Source organism: Mercenaria mercenaria, unplaced genomic scaffold, assembly GCF_021730395.1.
Source record: "Mercenaria mercenaria strain notata unplaced genomic scaffold, MADL_Memer_1 contig_594, whole genome shotgun sequence".
NCBI lineage: Eukaryota > Metazoa > Mollusca > Bivalvia > Venerida > Veneridae > Mercenaria > Mercenaria mercenaria.
In genome coordinates this window covers 32879-56812 of record NW_026463476.1, presented here as the reverse complement: position 1 = coordinate 56812, position 23934 = coordinate 32879, and the positions used below count along the sequence as shown (strand labels likewise).

At 34.8% G+C, this 23934-nt stretch overlaps 1 protein-coding gene across 3 annotated transcripts in view; it reads left to right on the top strand.

Moving 5' to 3' along the window:
• Positions 1-23934, top strand: part of LOC128554653 (uncharacterized) — a 58440-nt gene that overhangs the window by 9254 nt on the left and 25252 nt on the right. For all 3 annotated transcript variants that reach the window (XM_053535947.1, XM_053535948.1, XM_053535949.1), the window contains exons 2-5: positions 677-743; positions 4556-4864; positions 15222-15355; positions 15924-16155. In XM_053535947.1, coding sequence (XP_053391922.1) covers positions 683-743; positions 4556-4864; positions 15222-15355; positions 15924-16155 — 736 coding nt within the window. In that variant the 5' untranslated portion in view covers positions 677-682. The remainder of the gene's footprint in view (positions 1-676; positions 744-4555; positions 4865-15221; positions 15356-15923; positions 16156-23934) is intronic.

The following is a 23934-nucleotide window of genomic DNA, read 5'->3' as shown; positions in this document are numbered from 1 at the left end:
TTCTCAGACTTTTCAGGTGTTCTTCTCGTCACAGTTGGTACCGCTGGTACCGTGTATCGCTGTCACTAAATATCATTTTATATTGTTAGGCAATATGCTTTTACTGTTGCAATGTGAACAATTAAACAATATAAGAGTAAGTTCAGATATCATCACCGATTTACAACTTAAAAAGTTCTCGTAACTTACATAACTATAAAAGATTTTCTCTCGGAGCCTCTTATTCGAACACTCCGTTATGACTATAAATTTATCATTCTTGCAGAAAACTGGCGCAATTGTCCAACTCACTCATGTGGCGAATTTCCTCCAGTTTCAAATAACAACATTCTCAGTGTGTCATTTGAATTCAATGTTCTTAACAATTATCATACGATTAATGTAATTTCACCTATCTTTAAGTGTAGGTCGGGATGGTAAGATGATTAGTGTAATTAGTGTAATTATCCAGAGTGTACAACAGAAAGTCTTGGAGAACGTTCTACTGCTAAAAGCGGTATACTCTATATTCTAGCATTTACACTTCGTTCGATCACTCTCCTTGTTCCTTATCACACTATTCATTAGTTCATGACCGTACCATCCCTTTAATTATAAACGTACAACAGCATATCATCCTAGTGTGTTGACTATATTGAATGAATGCAAATTTTACCAGCTATGATCTTTTTTTCAGGTGAATATGATTCTTCCAACCAAGTCAGTATCAGTCATAGGTATTGGGATTTTATTTTCACTTGTCGGTAAGTGCTAACTAAGTAAATTTATACCGTGAGATTTTCTGAGAAAATGATTTTTGATACGTTTTCTGGCATCCTGCTTTTTTATCGATCTTCTTTAACAATGCTAGAATTAACTTTTATTTCAAAAGCAAAAGAAGACTATAAATCACATTAAATCAAACAGAAGGATACGGACAAACATAATAACCCAATATCATACGAGGGAGAGAAAAAAAACATGATAACATGTTGTACAAAATTCTTACACGATAACCTATAATAAACTGACGAAATCAATATCCAAATATAGGGAGTAGTCTTTCGATAATTCAGGCACAATTCATTTTAATGGAAAAAATCGTTTAATATTTATTTGATTAATAGATTTATTTATATTTAGGTGTGTCCTGTTACATCTATTGTTCTAAACAGTTGACATCATCTAAAAAGAATACATAGCTTCCTAAAAGTTTAACCGCTAAAATGTCTAAAGTATATGATATATATCTATTTTATCATTAATTTATCTTACAATAGTTTAAACTAATAGTAAACAGATTTGAGAAAAATGACTGAAATAACTAGGCAGATAATACAAAACAGATAACATTCATAATACAGGAAAATCCCCCCCCCCCCCCCCCCCCACAAAAAAAAGGAGAGAGTTTCAAATAAACTTGGCTTTCTACTCAATCCTTCATGCTGTAATTATGAAACGTTTCATGTTGTAACTATATATGAATAAAATATTGTTTAAACCAATACAGGAAAAGGATATCGGTCATATTAGTCAAAGTTTTTACCAATTTCAGTTTTGACCATTCGTTATCTAAAATATGTCACTATGGCCGACATTGTACAAATGTATTAAGAGACCGCCAAAGGGACTGCTAAAAAGTGGTCTCTTATTGGAATGGTCTCTTAATGAATTTCAGTCTGGCGAAGAGAAAAGTTATTTTTAACTGTTAATGTAACTGTATTTATTATGAACATACATAAATGTATATATGTTTCACAAACTGTGAAAATTATAGTTGGATTGATCGTCAGTTCAACAACTACAAAGGTTAATTGCATTCAGGCAGGTGCAAACGTACTAACTAATTACACAGGTGAAGAAATGCCTGGCGGGAATTTTGTACCCAGTTGCTTGATAGACTCTTCTGTCGAATATTTTACCTGTTGGGACTCCATTAATGTGGTCGCTAGTCGTTTAATAAAAAAAAAAAAAACGTTTAATGGAATAAATTTATGTACCGAAAACGTTCGGGAGGGATTTTAACCGGTCGTTTAATGCAAAAATCGCTTAGGAGAGGTGGTCTGAAGTACGATGTCGACTGCACAGGTAATACAGTATTCCCAGTTTAAGGCAAGAGAGTCACATAATATTTACATGTGTGTTCAAATCAGTTTGCACTTTTATGTGCAATGAATTTGGCTATACGAAAATGGTAATAAATTTTCAAATGTATGTGAAAGAACTCCCTCTAGTAGGAAATACCGTATTTTTGCAGTAAAACTTTGATGCGTTGGGTGTTACCCCTGGCTAACAGTTTTGCTCAATATTGATAAAGCGTAAATATTTTTTCCTTTAGTTACAATATCTATGACCTTTCAAAATTGTGTATGTTTATACACTTTCTAAAAAGATGATATTTTTAACAATTAAGCGAATAAAATTTCATAAAACTACATAACATGGTAAATGTATATTGCAAAATAATCGCAAAATATGAAAGACTTCGTTCAAGCAAAGACGCATAGGCGCAAGATAGCAAAGCAAACATTCCAGGTCAATAAAACCCAGAAAAGGTTTGCACTCCAGGTCGGAGGTTTGCATTCCAGACCGGGGACAAGTTGTTCACTTCAACTTTTTACCGTGAGCGTACCAAACCTACTCACATCCTCCGAAGAAATCCTGAAGCTCCGCCTACCTCTATTTTTTCTCGATTTCATCCTACATCCATTCCGTGGTCCGATCTTTCTTACCAAACAAAGAAGTTTACGTAGGCCAATAGCAAATGGTACTCCCTATATTCTTTATCACATTGTACAGGAAGAAAAGATAGAAAAATAAAGAACCAATCAGAATAAAGTTTACACAATTAGTTTTTAAACAATCAGAAGACAGTTTTCTAAACTACCCTTGGGGACAAAAAAAACTTTGTTTTTTTAATATTTTTGACAATGCTTTTATTTTTAAAGTATGTGTTCAGCCTAACAAATAACATTTAATATATTTCAGGATCTCCACATTTCTGCATGCACAGACTTGTTAGATAGTTTCAAAGGTTTTTCCGTTTTGTTGAACTGCTTTGGAAGCTGAAGGCCGGTTGGTAATCCTCCTCTCAATCGGACCCTTCCGCGCTGATAGTTGGGTCCTGGTTCACTTCCTTCTCCGGCTCAGTCTTCCCCAGTTCATTGATGACTATGACTTTTTTTTATTTAATTCTGAGCTTTTTCATTGATCTGAACCGTATAAAAAATTATACTTGCAAGCATTTACCTGTTTCTAAATATGAATGCATGTTACGGAAATCATGTAACAGTTGAAAATGAGTATTTCAAATAAAAAGAAATAATAGTATGTTTCACATTAAAATCAAAATGCTCAATTGAAAATTTTGTCATAAGTTAGCTTATTTAAATCACTGGGTTAACATATTTCCTTTCTATATGAAATAGTATTCATTATGTGTAAAAACTACTTGTTTGCAAACATCTTACTATTGACAAGTGCGGAAATACCAGTTAAGGGGCTCGAAATTACGAGAAAAGAGCATACACGGTTCGCTTGACTTTTAATCTTTACCCTCTTGAACATTCATCGCAAAGGTTAATTTTTATGTAGTGCAAAAGAATAAAAAATTAATAATATAGTTTTTCCTCACGAAAAAAAAAAAGGTTCCACAGTATCAATATACGCTATCTGTTATGAAAACCATTTCTATTTTTATGATACTGACAATATTACATAATATATTTAAAGATTTTATACATCTTTGGTACAAACATTTATTGCATTTTCTCATATAGCCTTGTTTATATCCAGTACTTGAATAATTGCATAAAAGTATTGTATAGCCTATATCTAGAGCTTTTCTACTGATTATATTAACAGACTACTTATCAATGGACAGTGACGAAAAATGCATGGACTCAAGAAACACTTATAAGCAATCTTGACGTAAGATTTAGTCGTGCAGAAAATAAATCGCAGACGTCATTTATTGTACTCTATATTAGGTTAGCATGGCCTATATTTATACAGTGCACCCCTTTATTGACTTTATTGCTTTTTTCGGCGGTAATCTAAATAGCGTTCGAAGACAGACTTAGTTACATTGAAAAATTCTACAATAGGTTTGTAATAAGCATATTATTACTCCAACAAGCCATCAGGTAGGCTGAGGTCGAGCGGTATCAAGCAACAGTGGTACAGGATGTCTAGTCAACACTGTGTATCAAACAATGAAAACATATGTTACATTTGCATCATGACTTATGCCGCCTATATAAAGGCAATGCATCTTACATCCATATGATTTTGGAAGTATGTAAGATTTTAAGGATATTTTATCTTCAACCAAAACTCTAGATCGGTACCTCAGAACAAGGGGATATTGTAAACATTTTCCACGTAAACTAGGGATTTGTCAGTCACCATATGTCAGTAACGGATTTACCAAATGCCCTGAAGCATATTAACTTTAATATAAGCTTATGCAGCCTTTCAATTTGATCTTATTAAGTTTTAGATCTTTGCATTAGTAACTTAATTCCTTTAAAGAATGTAAGCTTTATTCATTTAAAACACCTATCATTTCTTTCAGATTCAGCTCAAATTACATGTGATGACACAACCCCGGCAGTTGGGTCAACTCTAAAATGTGAATGTACAGATTTAAGTGGATATGGCGTAGACTGGTGGAAGGGCAATTCTATTATATCTACCTGTTCATCGAATCCCAAAATTGGGTGTGATTCTCCACCAACTGGATATGAATTCCAAGTTAATTCAACTTCAAAATATTTCATGGAAATAAATTCGTATACTTATTTGAATTGTGATAGATACAAATGCAGTGATTTGTTGGGCTCTTCAACAAGTTCTGCTCTAGACATTTCCATATCTAATACAAGTAAGTAAACCTAGTTTTATATGGCTTTGTATGTGTACAATTTCAGCATAAAATTATAGTTTGACCTGCTTAATATTACTGAGTTTCATTTCCTTTCTTTTTCGTGCTGTCCGTGTTTTCAATTTGACATTATAGTGTATTGTCAAAGTAATGATTCAACGTTTCCTTGGTTCTTTTCCAAACTGTTTGGCACTATGTCACTTTCATGACTTAACAAGTTACCACTTAATCCTCCATTACACGTGTAAAAGAATCCCACTTAAGCCAGTGCTAGGGTGCGTGGGGTGCTTCTCTATTTATTATTTCTCATGATCAGAATCAAGCAAACCGAAATATTTTATTTAATACTATTGATAAACAATCTGGATAATGATTGTTATTAAAACATTTAATAAACTTGCAAACCTGATGACCTGAAAACTATTGTTTAATATATTCCGTAAGTAATATATCGCTCGATGAAATGAATAATCTGTAAATATGAAATCACTGGAGATGTTGTCTACGGTACTCATGTTATATAAAAGGCGATTTTGATTGATTTTTACTTTTTCCAAATCAGTTGATTTATGACATGTTGAAATCGCATATATTTTATTTGACAAATAAAGCGCATTGCAATTATGTTCGAAAGGGATCTGACCTTTTAAGTAACATTAAACGAGTGTTATCAATTTTCTTCCAAACTGTTTGGGAAAAGGAGGCACTCGGATCAAACACTTAGTGAAAATACAATTTAAGAACTTAAAAGTATATGTCGCGTATATCTAAAGTAATGAAAACTTGTTGGAAAATTAACCAGTATGTGTACCCGCCCGCTTAGTTCAGTAGGTCGAGCGTCGGTCTACGGATTGCGGGGTCGCAAGTTCGATCCTCGGGCGGGGCGTTTGTTCTCCATGACTATTTGATAAACGACATTGTGTCTGAAATCATTTGTCCTCCAACTCTGATTTATGTGGGGAAGTTGGCAGTTACTTGCGGAGAACAGGTTTGTACTGGTACAGAATCCAGGAACACTGGTTAGGTTAACTGGCCGCCGTTACATGGTCTGAAATACTGTTGAAAGACGGCGTTAAACCCAAAACAAACAAACAAATAACCACTATGTGAGTTTGTTTACCTGTTCTTTTGATATATTTTGCAAATCAAGAGTTATGGCCCTTGACTTAGTAAAATATTCCTTAAAGGCAAAAAAAAAATGTTTGTTTCCTATGTATTTCAAAAATAGAGTATTGTTATATAGAATGTGAAGTTGGCTAAGCACCGGATGTTCTGTTTTGATTATCAATAAGTCAGGCCAGAGTCATTTTCCTTGATTTAATGAAGGATGGCAGATCACCTTCAGGTATCTAGATCCCCATCCAAGACGGTGTCATATTTTTTTTACTAGATTTTCACCATATGGGATTTTAGTATAAGGTAACATTTCACCATCCAAACTCTTACCAGTAAACAACAAGGAAAAGTACTTCTTTGTCAACCCATATTTAGCCCTCCTCCTTTCTGTCCGCCTACACTGTTTCCTTTCTGTTAAAGATCGGATGATACTTAGTGCCTTATTTGTCATTCTTTGTGTCTCCTTCAACCGGTCTTCTTTGAATGCTGTTTTGAGGAACAATAGTTCTGCCTTTAAGTTGCTGTAGCTCTTCAATTTGCTTGACAATGGACTCTACTACGAACGAATGACGGAATGTAGGTCAATGTATTTGATTGCGCGGACTTTATAGAGAATCAGTATATAAGGAAATGAGAGTTAATCGTATAATGTTGTAATAAAATGCCCCGACTTAGTGAAACTCAGCAAATTGAAGCATTAGCAATGCTCAACGGGGTGACAAAACAATGTCAGAATTCTTTTGCACCAGCAATTTCAGCAAACTAGTCGAGTTGCTGTACGCCATAGATCCATTAGACCTCGGGTGACAACCGCTACTCAAGAATAGATTCAAATTGCTCGTGACGTCAATCTTCTCTTTCGTTAGTCCTAAGCCTTGTCATATCAGTGCTTTAATAAATAGTAGAGGTGGTCACACACGATATTTTAAACGAAATGATGTTTGAGGAACAGGCAGTTTCTTATCGTCTGACACGAAAACGATATACAACTTCCGTTTTCGACCCCTGTTGGCTTTGAATAGCCAAGAATCCACACAGATGTCTAAATTTTGAATATACTCAAAACACATCAAATTGGTCATGAACTGCACAAAATAATCTTCTTCGGACAACAAAATCTACTTCAGTTGACGAAAACCTGATAAATTACATAAAAACATATGTTAACGCTTATATATGCATACTTCAGGGTTGTAGTAATGCTAAATTATAAATGCTAATGCTAATGCAATAGTTATGCAATATACATTTCAAATTATGCCAAGTTATGATTAAAGCCACAATTTTAACATTAAAATAATGCTAATTCGATGCCAAAGTAAGTACTTAGGCATTATTTTCTGTATCTCTGGAAAACAAACATATTATATAAGTATAGTGTTATTTGCACAGGTTAAAGCAGCTCTCTAGTATGTATTGTTGTTTGATTTTATTTAACTCTGTAATGGTATAATTGCTATTTTTTCAGTGTACTCCTGAAAGATTTTGAACTATACATTTAAAACAGAACAGTACATACATTTTATTTTGACATGTACATAGTACATCATCATAAAACCTGTGACAGCTCCAAAGTACAAATTTATAATAGCCATTAAAGTGTGACATAATTAGTGTTGTTAACCAAAATATAAAACAGAATCTACTGTTATCTTTTGAAACCTTTTTATCAATAAACAGTATGCCACTGATAGTGATGTTAAAGACCTAAAGGCAGCTAGCTTTTACATGTCATGTGAAAGGACCTCGGACATTTTCATATTAAGATTGCCTATCCGATTAGGTAAAAAGTGACCTAGGGCTATACGTCTGAAATTGCATAGTAAAGATAGTTAAAGACCATTTCTTGATATATTTACAAGTTTGTGAACAAAAAAAGAAGACTTTGTAGACGTTTCTCAATCTAAATTCTATTTATATGAACATTAAGCATTTTTACGTTTTAAACATCTTCCCCGACCCCCCCCCCCCCCCCCCCCCCCCCCCCCCCCGCACAGTAACGTAACAAAATATTTCACATGCCTTTGTATGTAATAATTATATACGTATGCTACAAAACTGGTACTTGGTCATAGGGGGTAAAGTGTTAAAAATTGAGAAAAATACATACCATTTGTACAGGGTGTCAAAAACTCATAAGATATTACATGTAGTTCTTATACCTTACATATGTACATTTTTATTCGTTTTGTAAATAGCATAGAAAACACTATAATAAATAAATAATAAATAAATAGCGGACATAGAAAGTCCAGATTGAAAGCAGACTAAACCTGATAAGTATATCTTATGAAGTTTTCAATCAGGTCTGTTGCCTCTTGACAATTTAAGTCCGTCGACTGAGTGTCATCATGATTAAGACAACTGTGTCTGTCGCAAGTCATGAACCAAGCAAGTGTCTCATACATATACAACTAGTCTAGATGTATTTTTCTCCAGCCTAACCTGATAAACAGATATAGACGAACTTTTTACCCTTTGTAAAAGAGATATAGACGAACTTCTATGAGAATAGTGCCACTGTGGTACAAATGCCTTTTTACCTTTAGTAGGACAAAACTATGGCGCACCTAGAATGCATTTTAAGGACAACCTTTGTTTAATTCGAACCAAAGAACCACATGATCCAGCATCTTAAACTGTAACAGAACTACACCAGACACAAACTCCTGAACTGACCCTGGTGTCTCTAGAACTACTGACGCCCAAAAAGTTAATGCTGTTGCCCTATAACTTACACTGACACCCAAAGAATTAACGCCAATTCACCCCTAAGCCTGAAACTTATTCCGAAGTCTACCGAAATACTAGTAAGGACTTCCAAAGAACTAACACTGACACCAATGAATATTGATAGTAACTTGATACTAGCTAGTGAAGTTCTGTTCCATTGATATATTTGACAAGTCGGTATGTTATTACTACATTTATTGTTATGTTGTCCCATTTTTCATATTTTTTTTTGTATTTGAGTAAGACAAAGCACATTTAAATGTTTGCTAGGTATTAAAACAATATAGGCTAAATGTGCATGGTTCTCTGGCATGGACACTATTACATAAGCACAGCAGGAATGTACCTACAAAAAATGTAGGAAATTGAAAAACTAATCACACCAAAAATGCAATATTAAAAAACCTTGAAAAGAGCAAACGATGCATCTAGAGTGTGCCCAGATGTTGTTCAACGCATGTGGAATCGTTTCCAAATCGACGGAAATGTAGCACATTTACATGGTGGTGGCCGATCTAGGTGTACAACACATGCACAAGACCGATACATTGTTGTTCAGGCCCGGCGCAATCGTTTTCAGACAGCTATTTCCTTACAAAAAACAGCTTGCAGAATGCAACAAATGTACGGGTATCTATCCAAACATTATGAAATATATTGCCTGATGCTGGTATGAATGGCAGACGTCCTGCCAAATGTGTTCCTTTGGCGAATAACCACGTCAGAGAACGCCTACGTTGGGCCCGTGACCATGTGCAGTGGAGACCCCGCAATTGGACCCAAGTTTTGTTTATATATTAGTCTAGATTTTGTCTAGACTTCACAGAAAGACGTGCCAGAGTGTGGAGAAGACCAAATGAACGTTTTGCACCTGCTTGCATCTCTGAACACTATATGGTGGAGGGTCTGTCATGGTATGGGGAGGTTTAAGTGACAATGGCAAAACTGACCTCCATATTGTTGATAACGGTACCTTAACAGCAGAAAGTTATTGTCGCGAGATTCTTGACATACATGTACGCCCATATGCAGGTGCAGTGGGTCCAGATTTTATTCTAATGCAGTTCAATTATTCAATTCATATGACTGATTAATCGAATTTATCAAAAAAAAACAACAATACAAACAAAACTTAATATATCATAAACTGTTAAGTGTATTAACCCAAAACAGTACTAGTTACAGATTACAAAAGTTGCCCTTATCAAATTTTGAGTAGTATATTTTGTTTCTATATATGTCATGCAAATAACGAATTAAAGGTTAAAGGTGGACGTAGTTATAAAATGTATTCATTATATATCAACAGAATATTTATGCTCGATTTTGAAGACATTTGATCTATGTCGCTGAAGATTGGATGGAATGTGATGTTAAATTCAAAGTAGAGCACGTGACAGGATGGTCGGACAGGGAACTAACTTATTCAAACAATTAAACACTCTACAGTGCAGTACAATATTTACAAGTTTATCTAAATGAATGAATGTTTACAAAAGAAAATAAAATAAATAATCAATGCAGAAAAGGAAAAACAATTAACGGTGAGCTTAGTTCCTATCAAAGAGATCAAAGTTACAGATGTAAAACTCCGAGATCTATTTTTAATGTTTCCAAAGTGACGTTATAGATGTTTCAGTCTCAAATAATGTAACATGCAGAACAATTACACAACTTAACTATTGTTCCATTAACTCGCGAAGAAGTTGACTCTATTCTGGCTCCACATTACTGATGTCTGTATCACTGAGCTATCCCATTCAGGTTAATAGATCATCAGCGGGGTGATTTAGGCAAACTATGCAACGTAGATCCTTACCTCTGGGTGATTTTACATCCAGGTGAGGTACGTTGACAAGAGTATATCACTTCCGGGTCGAGACATTAACAGGATATAAGTCGCCCAATAGAAGAAGCTTAAATATATACATATACATAATATTGGTAAGCACCATAGTAAATACAAATAAAAGCACAAACTGCTATGTTGGGTGCACTTTACCTCTGCAGGCTCCCAAAATAATTCGAGCCAGTATAACAACAAATAATACGTGCTATTAAGTTCATATTCAAATGAGTTCAATACGTCACTTAGTATTTCTATCAGTTCTCTATCTAATTTACGTTTAAATGTGAAAAGGATGTGTGAGAAGATATGATGAACAAGACTTCCGTCAGACAGTGCGACTTTTCGCAGTGCTTGGCTCAGAATTAGAGCTTTGCTAATAAAAACTATATTAAACTTTGTAGAGACATTCTAAGTTAAAAAGGAGCATAACTCTTACAGCATTCAAACAGAGTTATGGGCTTCTGCAACATTATGATAATAAAGAACTATTTTAAGTTAGATTTGTGAAGTTGGCTAAACAAACGAAATACGACATACGACATTCAAAAAATTGTAAATGTCTTTCAGTACGCGACTCACGAAAAACGACATTCGAAAAAAATGAATGTCGTGCACAAAACGACATTAGACATACGACATTCGATCTTTGACAAACAAAAATTGAATGTCGTTCAGTGCGCGACATATGACATTCGGAAAAATTGAATTTCGTGCAAAAAAATCGACATTGGACATACAACATTCGAACTTTAAAAAACATATTTGAATGTCGTTCAGTGCGCGACATACGACAAACGACATTTAAAAAAAATTAATGTCGTGCACAAACGACATTGGACATACGACATTCGAACTTTTACATACAAAATTTGAATGTCGTTCAGTACGCGACATATTGCATACGAAATTCGTAAAAATGTCGAATGTCGTGCAAAAAACGACATTGGACATACTTCATTCGAACTTTGAATTTCGAAAAAGATTGAATGTCATGCATGAAACGACATCGGATATACGACATTCGAACTTTGACTCACAAAATTTGAATGTCGTTCAGTAGGTCGCATACGATATTCGAAAAAAATGAATGTCGTGCACAAAACGACATTGGACATACGACATTCGAAGTTCGACAAGTAAAAATTGAATGTCGTTCCGTGTGCGACATACAACATATGACATTCGAATTTGGCACACAAAATTTGAATATTGTTCAGTGCGCGGCATACGCCATTCGAAATTTTATTTGAATGTCGTATGTCGCCCACTGAACGACATTCAAATTTTGTGTGTCAAAGTTCGAATGTTTTATGTCCAATGTCGTTTTGTGCACGACATACAATTTTTTTTTTCGAAGGTCGTACGTCGTATGTCACGCACTGAACAACATTAAAATTTTGGGTGTCAAAGTTCGAATGTCGTATGTCCAGTGTCGTTTTTTGCACGAAATTCAACATCTACACGAAGTCGTATGTCGCGTACTGAACGACATTATGTCCAATGTCGTTTTTGCACGACTTTTAACTTCTTTACGAATATCGTATGTCGTATGTCGCGTACTGAACGACATTCAAGTTTTGTGTGTCAGAGTTAAAATAGCGTATGTCTAATGTCGTTTCGTGCACGACATTCATTTTTTACGAATGTCGCAGGTCGTATGTCGTATGTCGCGTACTGAACGACGTTATGTCGAATGTCGTTTTTGCACGACTTTTAACTTCTTTACGAATATCGTATGTCGTATGTCGCAGACTGAACGACAGTCAATTTTTTCTGTCAGCGTTCGAATGTCGTTTGTCTAATGTGTTTATTTGCATGGCATTCAATTTTTTTCGAATATCATATGTCGTATGTCACGCACTGAACGACATTCAAATTTTGGTGTCAATGTTCGAATGTCGTATGTCCGATGTCGTTATTTTGCACGACATTCAACTTCTTTACTAATGTCGTATGTCGCGTACTGAACGATATTCAAACATTTTTGAATGTCATTTGTCGTATGTTGTTTGTTAAGCCAACTTCACACAGCTTTTTAAGTTTCAAATCAATAGCTTTGATAGTAACAGAGACATTTGACTTTAACTACAAAAATTCTAAGTCATAAACGGGAGTAATTCCATCAAAATTCAAATCAGAGTGAGAGGGATTGTTTCTCCTTGTGCAGACTTTGACAGTAGAAAACTATTTTATGTTTCAAGTCAATTGCTTTGATAGTAAGAAAGATATTTGACTTGATCAAAAACTTTAACCGAAAATTCTAAGTTAAACGGGCTAAACTCTGTCAAAATTCAAATCAGAGTTAAGGGGATTATTTCTTCTTGTGTAGACTTTGATAATAAAAAGCTATTTTAAGTTTCAAGTCAAAAACTTTAACCAAAAATTCTAAATTAAAAAGGGGCATGAATCTGTCAAAATTCAAATCAGAGTTATGGGGGTTATTTTTCCTGGTGTAGACTTTGATATAAAATAACTTTTTTAAGTTTCAAGTAAATATCTTTTATAGTGACAGAGATATTTGACTTTATAAAAAAAACCTTAACAGCGGCGACGCCGACGCCGGTGCGAATGAATTAGCTCCATTTTTTCTTCGAAAATTCGAGCAAGAAATCATATAAGCACAAATTCCTTTAAATTATAGAGAAAAGAATCATTAAAATAAATAAAAGATCTACTTTAACAAGGCAAGATGCACACATATATAGATATATATCAACAACTATAAGAAGGCCGAGAATTACACTTCTAGCGAACCCAACGTTTAGATTAAGAAAATTAAGGCAATAAAAAGGACAATTGAAGCATTCGGCTTTTGAAGAAGGCACCGTGGCGCGTAAGAAAAGTGTATGGCGCTGCGCCAAACTGAAAATACCTGGAAAAATGCACTAAATAGTGCAGATATTTGATATTTTCAAAACATACCTAACTACTTCCTTTTTGCGGATTATTCTAATATATTATTTGCCTGTCAACTAAAAGTTTCGGCCATTTAATATACATTATATCCCTGAGAGGGTGATGTGAAAATTGTACACCCATTGAAATATGAATATAGACCTGAGCTGATACGTCGGTCGATATTCATATTTCTTCAAAAACATATTTGCACTCGGATAAACACAATCCCACAAGGGTCGGTAACGGAACAAGGGTATATGGAGAGATTTTTGGAATTTCGTCAAATCGTTCAAGAAGTCCTTTTTTACGTTGACTTCAATGGTCAGTATAATTATGCCCTTGATGTCAAATATTTGGTATTTAAGAGCTGTAGGCCAATGCATTTTAGAAATATTTTCGAAACGAATTTCGTATTGTTCATGTTGATTCAATGGCAGCGTGAAAGGGCAATAAGATGTAAATACATTTTAATACACAACGTCTACGGAAAAAATATAATGTTGACAAAATGGCACTAGAAATGAGCGGTATATATTTGACTTGTGATTTTGCACTTACTTAATGGATGGTTGAACATCTTTGCAGTCATTAATCAAGCTATATAGCTGTGCAATAAAAATGTGGTAAGATTTTGTCTGGGAATCAAATAAGATTTGTTTGACATTAGAGTTAGCTATTTGTAATATGCAAATATGTATGTTCGCTGTGAATTCAAACCGAGTCTGCAATTCCCGCTGTTTCCCTTGTTCTTTGTGCTTTTGAGGGATCGACATTTTAGATTTTATCAAATTGGCTAGTTTTCTTGCTAGGGAGATATATCAAACATTAAGGACATGCATTTTTGTAATTCAAATATTAAAAGCGATTATAGCTGCTCCGAAAAGCATGTTACATATTTATTCGTACCTGCATTAAGGATAGCCAATAGTAAATATATAAGACCAACAGAAAAATGTGTTTTTCCGCATCAAGATTTGAAGGTGATAATAAACACAAGGAAACTATAAATATAATTCAATTTATGGTCATAAGCTATGAATATGCTGAAAGACATTTTTGTCAATGCGCATACATATTTTGATGAATGAAGTTCAAATAGTAGCCACATACCTCAGGATCAGAGATAACTTTATTATTTACCTTAGGATGTAACATCGCACCGACCTAACTTTAGAACATATGGCGACTTTCCAGCTTTGATGGTAAAAGAAGACTCCAGGAGCCCCTCCGTGCATTACTTCATCATAGCGAGCAAGAATTACCGACCTGGAAGGCTTCTTGACACAAAGAATTCAACGCCCAAAGCGAGGCTCGAACCCAGATCGATGAAAGACAATGTTTTAAAGTTATCGACATTAACTACTCGACCAAGGGGGCCCCATTTCTTAAAGATAAAACGGTCGGCATTTTTAACAAAAGTTATAGACCGGCGTTCGAGTTTGATTTAATAAACTTTGTTAATGTATAATGCTATCCACAACTTGAGATGCATAAACTCATAAAACGCAAACATGTTATTAATAAGCTAAATATTTATTTGTCTGTTAGTATGTATAATGCAAAATAGACACAGACTTAGTTTCACTCTCAGGTATACATGCAAAAAACGTCAATGGATAGACTACCTGATCCCCAACATTCAACACTATATAGCCATACCGAGTCCAAACATTCGTAAAAGAGACGAAAATAAGTCCGAATAACGTACAGGAAATTAGAAATTATCGAATTATCTTGTAATCGAAATTATATCTTTTATAGCTTTAGATTTGACGCAAAAGGTCGAACTGACAGAGACAAATACAACAGGAAACATAACAATCTTGACAGGTTGTTTATTCATATCAACTGAGAATGTACAAAAAAGGATCCAAACAAAATGGTACAAAATTCTGGTAAGCCTAGTATTTGTATGTTCTGAACGAAATGGTACATCATTCGAATTATGAAAGATATACTCTTTTCTCGAAACAGGATGAAGGTTTAATTTTGATTCAGAATACTCGTCAACATATTTTAGAATTGCAGTTTATGTTGTTGGAAGCCAAGATTAGTTTCTCGATCGTATAGATTAATCTATATAACGGAAAGACTAAACCTACTTGCTGTACTATGTCATAATTCCGTATAATGCAAATATAGTTTTATTTGGTTTAAATACATAGGGTTTTATATTTTATAAATTAAGAAATATTTAGAGTACAGTTGGCAATGTAGCTCCTCTGGTACTGGACTTTTCTTCAAAATTTCTTTAATATATATAATATATGCAAGTAGCTTAAAAATGTATCCAAAATCAGAATATCAACATTACGATTCTTGATTATAACTATAGTCACATTAATTTTAATCAACTTTTATTTGTCTAAGACAAACATATTATTGTGTAATAATTAAAAGCAATTAATGGAAGGTACTGTTTTACGTGGATTTGTCCATGTCATGATACTAAACAATTTCCAGAACGACAGTATAAAGGCCTTCCCAGGTAATAGTACAGCAGTATTCGAGGACACTTGTCATGAATGTAATGGAGTACGCGCCCGGCAGCTGAAAGTTATACTATTTTACACAGAATCGGAAGAAAGTTTAAACAATGAAAAAGAAAGGGTGCAACTAATGCTACAGATCTATGACGAAAATGATCCTTCTAATAGTCAGAATATAAATACTTCAAACAAATACATTATTTCAGGTGAGTATTTGAACGTTCCTTATTATTTTAAAGCAACATTGCCTCTACATTGCATATAATTATGATTATGTTCAAGTAAAATATTACATAAAGCATATGCTAAGCTCAATTTAACCCAAATATTTTAATATCGACCTTTCTTAACTTTTATACATACACGCTTGCTTATTTCGTTTTTCCCCAGGTTGTTCATTTTCATATCGATTAAAAAATATGTGCATATATATGTATATAACGCTACCCTAAATGCATTTCTTATATAATGTATGCTATTTAATTATCTTAAGGGGGTAGGTTACCTTGTTACCTTGGTAAATTCAAATTAGTTGAACCGCAGAAATTGTTTGTATTTCGTATAATATGATGTTTTAACTACTACTATCTCAATTCCCTTTATCTCTGTCCTTTCAAGTTCAATTTTTATCCAGGTTTGAAGAACATGACCCTCCAAAGGAATTTTATATTGAAAGAAGAAGGAAGAAACGGATATTTAACACTTTACAGCGTATTCTAGTTTCATTGATATCCATAGAAGTCTGCATAATTGATAATTTTACTAGTATACGCGTTAGCTTTCTAGTTTCAGCTTAAAATGTATATGTAGCGGGGCTCGTGTTTCCATGGTAACAGATTTTCTCTCATTTTAAACAACTATGTATAAAAACGGGGTTTTCGACGGCTTCAGTACCATTCTGTTTATGACCAACATGGAATACTTGGAAATATCATAAGCAAAATACCAGCACTTTACTAGGAACCCTTTATTTCTTAAAGTTTAAAGTAACCATACAAATCTAACAACAGAGAAGTTTAAAATAGCTTATATCTTGCTTTTCTCGTAATTTCTTATTAAAAATATTGATTAGAAACATCTCTCTAGTTAATGTAACTTTAAAACTTATAATTTCTAACGTAAATTTTATTTTCGTGTTATTTGCATTTATTCAAATTTCACGGCTTAAAATACATACAGCAGTACACTTTGTCTGACATTTCTTACGGAAAAATCGTTCAGCATGCTGTTTTTATTCTCATGGATACTGTTGAAATGAAAATAAAAGCCGAAGCTGTGTTCCTTAAATAGACCAGTATCAACGCTTTTGAATTTTACGTTAGATAGATGGGTCAGGGGCTTCACCTCCATGATAACATCAATTCAATTCAAGAAACCACAATCAATTTTCTACAGGAATTTGAACAATTTAAGACCTAAGCTTTCGTATTCAAGTAATAAATTATCAACGGAAACTAAAGAAATATGTATTACAAATTAACCTGCATGTTTTTTTAATGGCCGTAACAAGTGACATTTCAATTAACTATATTCCAAATAACTATGGTAACCATCATCCATTTTTTTACATTCCGCATAACATTTCAATATAACTATATAAAAGAAGCAAAATATTATTTATTATTCAGAGCAAAAAACTCATAAAAAGTATTTCAGCAAATAATAGCTGTTTGAAAATAGCTCAAATAAAGAAAATACAAAGAATTACGCACTATTAAAATAAAAGCTTCTAATTTTGCGCGATAACTGCAGGTAACGTCATGACGTCAATGACGTCATTTTTAGGCAACATTGTTTTGAAGCGTTTCTGTGGCAACTTATTTATTATTTATGCATTATTAAACCATGAAGCATCAGATCGGAGACAGCTTCATGGTTTGGTTTCAGAAGAATGAATATACAAACATATTTAGTTTGCCGTGATAAAGATAATAGGTAAGGGTAGATTAAAGTATTAAAGTATTTCAGCAAATAACATCTCTTATACATATCTTCTTCAAGTTAACTTCCGGTTTGACATGCGCACATACAATTACTAAGGTAACCTACCTCCTTAAACATTCATCAAAAAATGCTGTACTTACATTATTTTTTTGATACATAATGTTTTTATATGACTGATGTAATGAAGTGCTTCTTCATAATTGCCGTAAATTGTTGACTCGAGATATATGTAGAAATAACAAATAATGTATGATTAAAGATCTCTGCTACTTTTAAATGTCTTTTATGAATATTTTTCAAGAGCAATGACAGTGTTTCTTAAAAAGAATAGAAGAGTTGCTCACAGCCAGTATGAAACTATATATTACTGATTTGGTGCATGGTTTATGGTTAATATTTGTGCTTTTATGGGCATGTATGACTCTATGACTGAAAGGCCTTTGTCTTTGATTTGATATTGCAGACTGAAGGTTGATGTGTCGATATATCGACAATTTAATAAAATGATTTCTCTATTACTGTGACGTTTCATGGTCGCTACAGAGTTTGTACAATATGATGAAAGTATGTTTTAAAAAATTAACGGAGTAATCATGAGTTCATGAAGTCATACAATTATACGAACTTTGTTTAAAGTATTTCATTCAAGTACATATGGCATTTAAAGTATTTGCATCTCGGACCAGTTGTAAATTCTCATAACCTTAACCATATCGATTTTGGCTAATATCACCTTTCCCTGTGTATCCTTGGTAAGTTTAATCTTGACCCTGCATATACTTTTTGCTGCCTGTCACAGCCCATCCTAAATGTTTCGACGTTTTTTCGCCGCTTCCAGGCTAAGATCAATCTGATACTGAGAGTACTTTCCTTCGACCCCGACGCCACTTGCTAACAAGTGCTAACACCGCTTTTCTGGGGGTTCTCAATCGCGTATCAAAGAGCAGTGATTTTATTTGAAACTATCTTGGAATTATTAAATTATTGTTTCTTCAACATGCTTTTCTGCAGCCGTTGTCAAAACTGCTTTCCTAATACAGATATGCGGGCATCCATGGACAAATCTAGCAATCATGCTGGCCTGCTCGACTACTTAAAGTTTCTACACACCATATTGCACTAAGTGAAAACATTAAATAAGCTCCAAATAAAACATGAATTCTAACTTTTATTGAAATATTCACAAGGAATTTCTTGATCGTTTCTTATCCATTTTTAATATTTCAGAACGAATAAGTGGTTGTTCATGTCCATCAAAGTTATATGAAAAAAAAGATCAAATCATATAAAGAATGGGCCGTTTGAAATGAAAATATTTGAACTGCAAATAAAATATGCTGCTTAAATGTTATGTTATGTTTAATTTAAATGACATATGCCTTAGAGACCAGATTAGACAATGAATCCACATACCCTGCAAAAACTGTTGTAACTGAGCCTTTATGAAATGCAGTCTCACCAACATTCATATGCATACTGTATATACTTGTACCTTTCACAAGAACTCTTTACCTTTTTTTGTGAATTGAATAGATTCTATTAAATTCAAAGGCTTTAATCACCACAAAACACTACACACTTACACTGAATTTTCCTGATTTCACCGTCTTTACACTTTATTTATTATACGCCCGAAGGGGAGTATCATGTTATGACGCTGGTGTCCGTCTGTCCGTGCCCGCGAAATGATGGTTAAGTGACTGCATAACGGTACTTTCTCTTTGATGTCATTCATTCCGTTCTGTTTATGTGACCTTTTTCTTTTTATGTGACTGTTAGAACAATAGAGAGAACAATGGGGGTGTCACATAAATACCGTTTCGTTAGAACGTCCGTCCGTCCGTCTGTCCGTTAGCAATTTCGTGTCCGCTCTGTAACTCTTGAACCCCTTGAAGCATTTCAAGGAAACTTGACACAAATGTTCACCACACCGGGACGATGTGCAGAGTGCATGTTTTGGATGCCTTGCTTCAAGGTCAAGGTAACACTTAGGAGTCAAAGGTCATATCAGTTTGTTTTGTGTCCGCTCTGTAACTCTTGAACCCCTTGAAGGATTTCAAAGAAACTTGACACAACTGTTCACCACACCAAGACGACGTGCAGAGTGCATGTTCCAGACGACTCACTTCAAGGTCAAGGTCACAGTTAAGGGTCAAAAGCCATATTAGTTTGTTTTGTGTCCACTCTGTAACTCTTGAACTGCTGAAAGGATTTCAAAGAAACTTGGCAGAAATGTTCATCACACTGAGACGATGCGCAGAGCGCATGTTCCGGATGACTCGCTTCAAGGTCAAGGTCACACTTAAGGGTCAAAGGTCATATAAGACTTTGCTTTGTGTATATTGCTCTGCATTGCAGTGCTCTTGTTTTTATTTGGCAGATCTCCTTTTTGTACTTACAATACTTTTTTTGAATTACTTCCCTTTTATGTTACTATAAATAGCTTATTTTGAAACTTTTTTATTATTGGCCGTAGGGAAAAACCGAGACCACTTTTCTGTGGTACAACATGGATGGTACTTCCAACTTTTAGGTCTATTTTTACATACCTGTACCTGATAAGGATTTTTTGTTTTTTAAGTTTTCCTTTTGTTGTTCCAGTCCTTTGGGCTGCAACAGTCAAGTTCTTAAAATTGTGCTCCCATCCTATGATGTAAGCCTTCGGGCGTATATTGCCCCGCTTGACGGCGCTCTTGTTTTCATTGAATAACACACAAGTTGGTAGTTCTGTTTAGGCTTTCATTTAGAGGACGTTATATATGTAACTTACTTACATATTAATGCGGGCATGCTCTCAAAATAACATGAATAAGGGCATCCTTTCACTTCTATCCTATGTAAATAAATTGTTTGCTTGTTGTTTTCTTTTGTTGTTGTTGTTGTTTTTGTACGGTGGCGGGTTCAAAAGTTGGAGAAACTTGCAAGTTTGGGATAAGTCTTGAATACGTTTTGACCAAGTGTTGGTACGGATTGATACGGATTACTACATGAGGTACGGTTCAGGTACGGATCGATACGGATTACTACGTTTCTATCCGTGACTAGACGTAGCTATCCGCGCCGTATGTGTTACAGGGGTATATACCAAACTTGCAAGTTTCTCCAACTTTTGAACATGCACAAAAGTTTGAGCGATCCGTAGCCGTTTGAGCGAGACTTTTGTCCAACTTTGTTGAAACTTTTTTATCCGTAGTTAAACGTACTAAAACGTAGTTATCCGTACTGAAACGTACCTTTCCGTAGCTTAACGTAGTTATCCGAGGCTGCCCGTACTTCAACGTAGTTCACTGCAGACCCGTGTAACCGCTGGGCAAGTTGCCAGGCGCAGTAAAACGTAATTCAACGTAGTAGCCCCTACCTATCCGTACTTATTCGCGTCCTGTATTGTTTTGTTTGTTGCCCGTTTCTCGCCATTTTTCCTATACTAAGACGTACTGCTCCGTAGTTATCCCCCCACGGACCTAATCCATCCGCACCGTACCTCAACGCACGGACATATCCGCATGTGTGACTGTAGCTTTACGAACCTTACACGTTCGCCTTTTTCTCAAATTATCCAGCCATATTATATCTTGTAGTTGAATATTTTCATTCAGGCGTCGCGTTTCCTTTTCTGCATAAAGTCTCAATTAGCTACTTTGCGTGTTTCTTCCGAAAATCTAGTTGTGTCAATTGCTTAGGTTTTCCTTGTCTTGTATTTACTGGTGATTTGTTGATTCCTACATCAATAATTATGTAGGCCGAAACCATGACAAGGTCAACTAAAAACCAGGTAAGGTATTCCCACTACTTGGCTGACTTGCGTGCGAACCTATACATTGCCTGTAGCTGATACGCGTGGTCAACACCTTAATAAACTTCGTGTAAAATCGTACAGTCTCCGGGCAAGAAACATCTTTCCGGCTTTCCGTCTTTCTGCCATCGTTGAACATTTAACATTTATACATTGAAGTTTAATATTTATTTGTCTAAAATATGAATTCTTATTTCTGTACCCAGTCCACTTCATCGTTACGTCAGTTCCCGTTCTGTCGCTGAAATAACTCCACATAAGACATATCGTCGTCAGAATCATCATCAGAATTGTCGTCACTAGACATAGAAATATCCTATAGCACATTTTCACTAAATCTCATCATATATTCCACTACCCAGTCGTCCATATCTGATCAATCAACGTCATAAAAGCTCGCTGTTTGCATTTTCTTTTCCTTTTGTTTTAAAACTCCCACATTTACATAAGGATAAAACATATCAAACTTGTCGTAATATTGTTTTGCATAGTTGCAAAGTTTTAGCTTTTATCAGATTTATTGAATATTTGGGGAAGCCCTTTGTGTTTACATTTTTAAACTAATCAAACGTTTTCATAGGCCCGTCTTTCATCCGATCTTCAACAAACTTAATGTTGTAGGCATAATCTCTCGGCCAAGTTAGGTAACCAGCCAAACCGCCGTAGGCAGTTTTGCATAATGGCATTTGAATCACTCGAAAAACTGCAAATTTAGCCTTTTCCGCATTCTAAATCAATTAATTTTCATTAGATCTTCACCAAACTAGCTGATGCTGTTTTTTGGCATAATAGCTTGGCCAAGTTCTATAACCAGGCAAATCGCCGTTCAATAACTCGAAAAACTGCGGATTTAGCATTGTCCGCTCTCTTAGTCAACCAGTTTTCATCCGATCTTCACCAAATTTGTTGATAATGTTTGTTGGCAGAACATCTCAGCCAGGTTCAATGCCCGGTCAAATCACCTCAGGCAATTTTATACTATGACCCTTTCATTACTCGAAGAACTGTAAGTTTAAACATGTCGTCTCTTTTAGTTGAACAGTTTTCATCCGATCTTCACCAAACTTGCTGACATTGTGGGCATAATATCTGACTCCGTTCGGTAACCAGCCAATCACCCAAGGCACTCCGTAATTCTGAATTACTCCAATAATTGTGAATTAAGCCTTGTCCGCTCGCTAAGTTGTACAGTTTTAATCCGATCTTCACCAAACTTACTAAAAATGTTTGTGGGCATACTTTCTCGGCCAGTTCGATAACCAGTCAAATCGCCCAAGCCATTTTTGGAATATGGCTATTGATATAGACTTGAATTAAGTTCGATGACGGGCGTATTTTGTTACAGTCTGGGCATTCTTAACAAGGGGTAGATCACGCATATATAAGGGATCAGACGTGCGCTACAGTAGTATATCGTTATTAGCACGCATAAACACGAGATTGTTTCTAAAATAGCTTAGAAATTCCAAATAAAAAATGAGATGACCGCGGCGAGTATTGAACCCCGGACCTCCGCGGCAATAAAGACACGAAGTAAATTTACCAAAAGATTAGAAAATGGATTAGTTTTTGTTCGATTTAATGTCGCACCGACACAATTATAGGCCCTTCGTGCATTATTTCGTCACGGTCAGACATTTATTGAGAGCCACCGACCTTTCCTTGACGGTTTCCTCACATGAAGTTTTCAACGCTTCGAGTGAGGCACGAACCCACAACGGTGAGAAGAAAAGAAAGTATATATATGATCACTGAGTCAAAGTACGAGGAGAGATTTTACAGCTATAACACGACACTTAAAAGCATATGTTGTGATATTCAATAACATTTTTGAAAAGATTATGTGGAAGCGTTGGTTGGAACTGTCATGGTATCATTTTTTCGAATTTAAAGCCACATATAAGTTAAATGGCAGTCGTTTTTTTCTGTTTAGTTTTCCATGTTTGTGTTGTTTGTTTGTGTTGTTCAATTTTTATCTAAAACAACTCTTTCATTCTATAATTTGCTGATATTCAATTTCATGGTAAAGAAATATGGGAAACGTTACATTTTTCTTTAAGTATAAAAAACGGAAAACCTATTTCGTCTTCGGTAAAGTACTCAAAACAGTTTATATCCGTGAACCGATTGGTAGTGTTGTACTTCAATTACTCATAACTTTTATGTTCTTCCTTTAGAAAAATAAATGTATTGTACAATTTTTAAGTGTAATAATATAAATGCATATCCAATTTTCAAGTTTAAATTG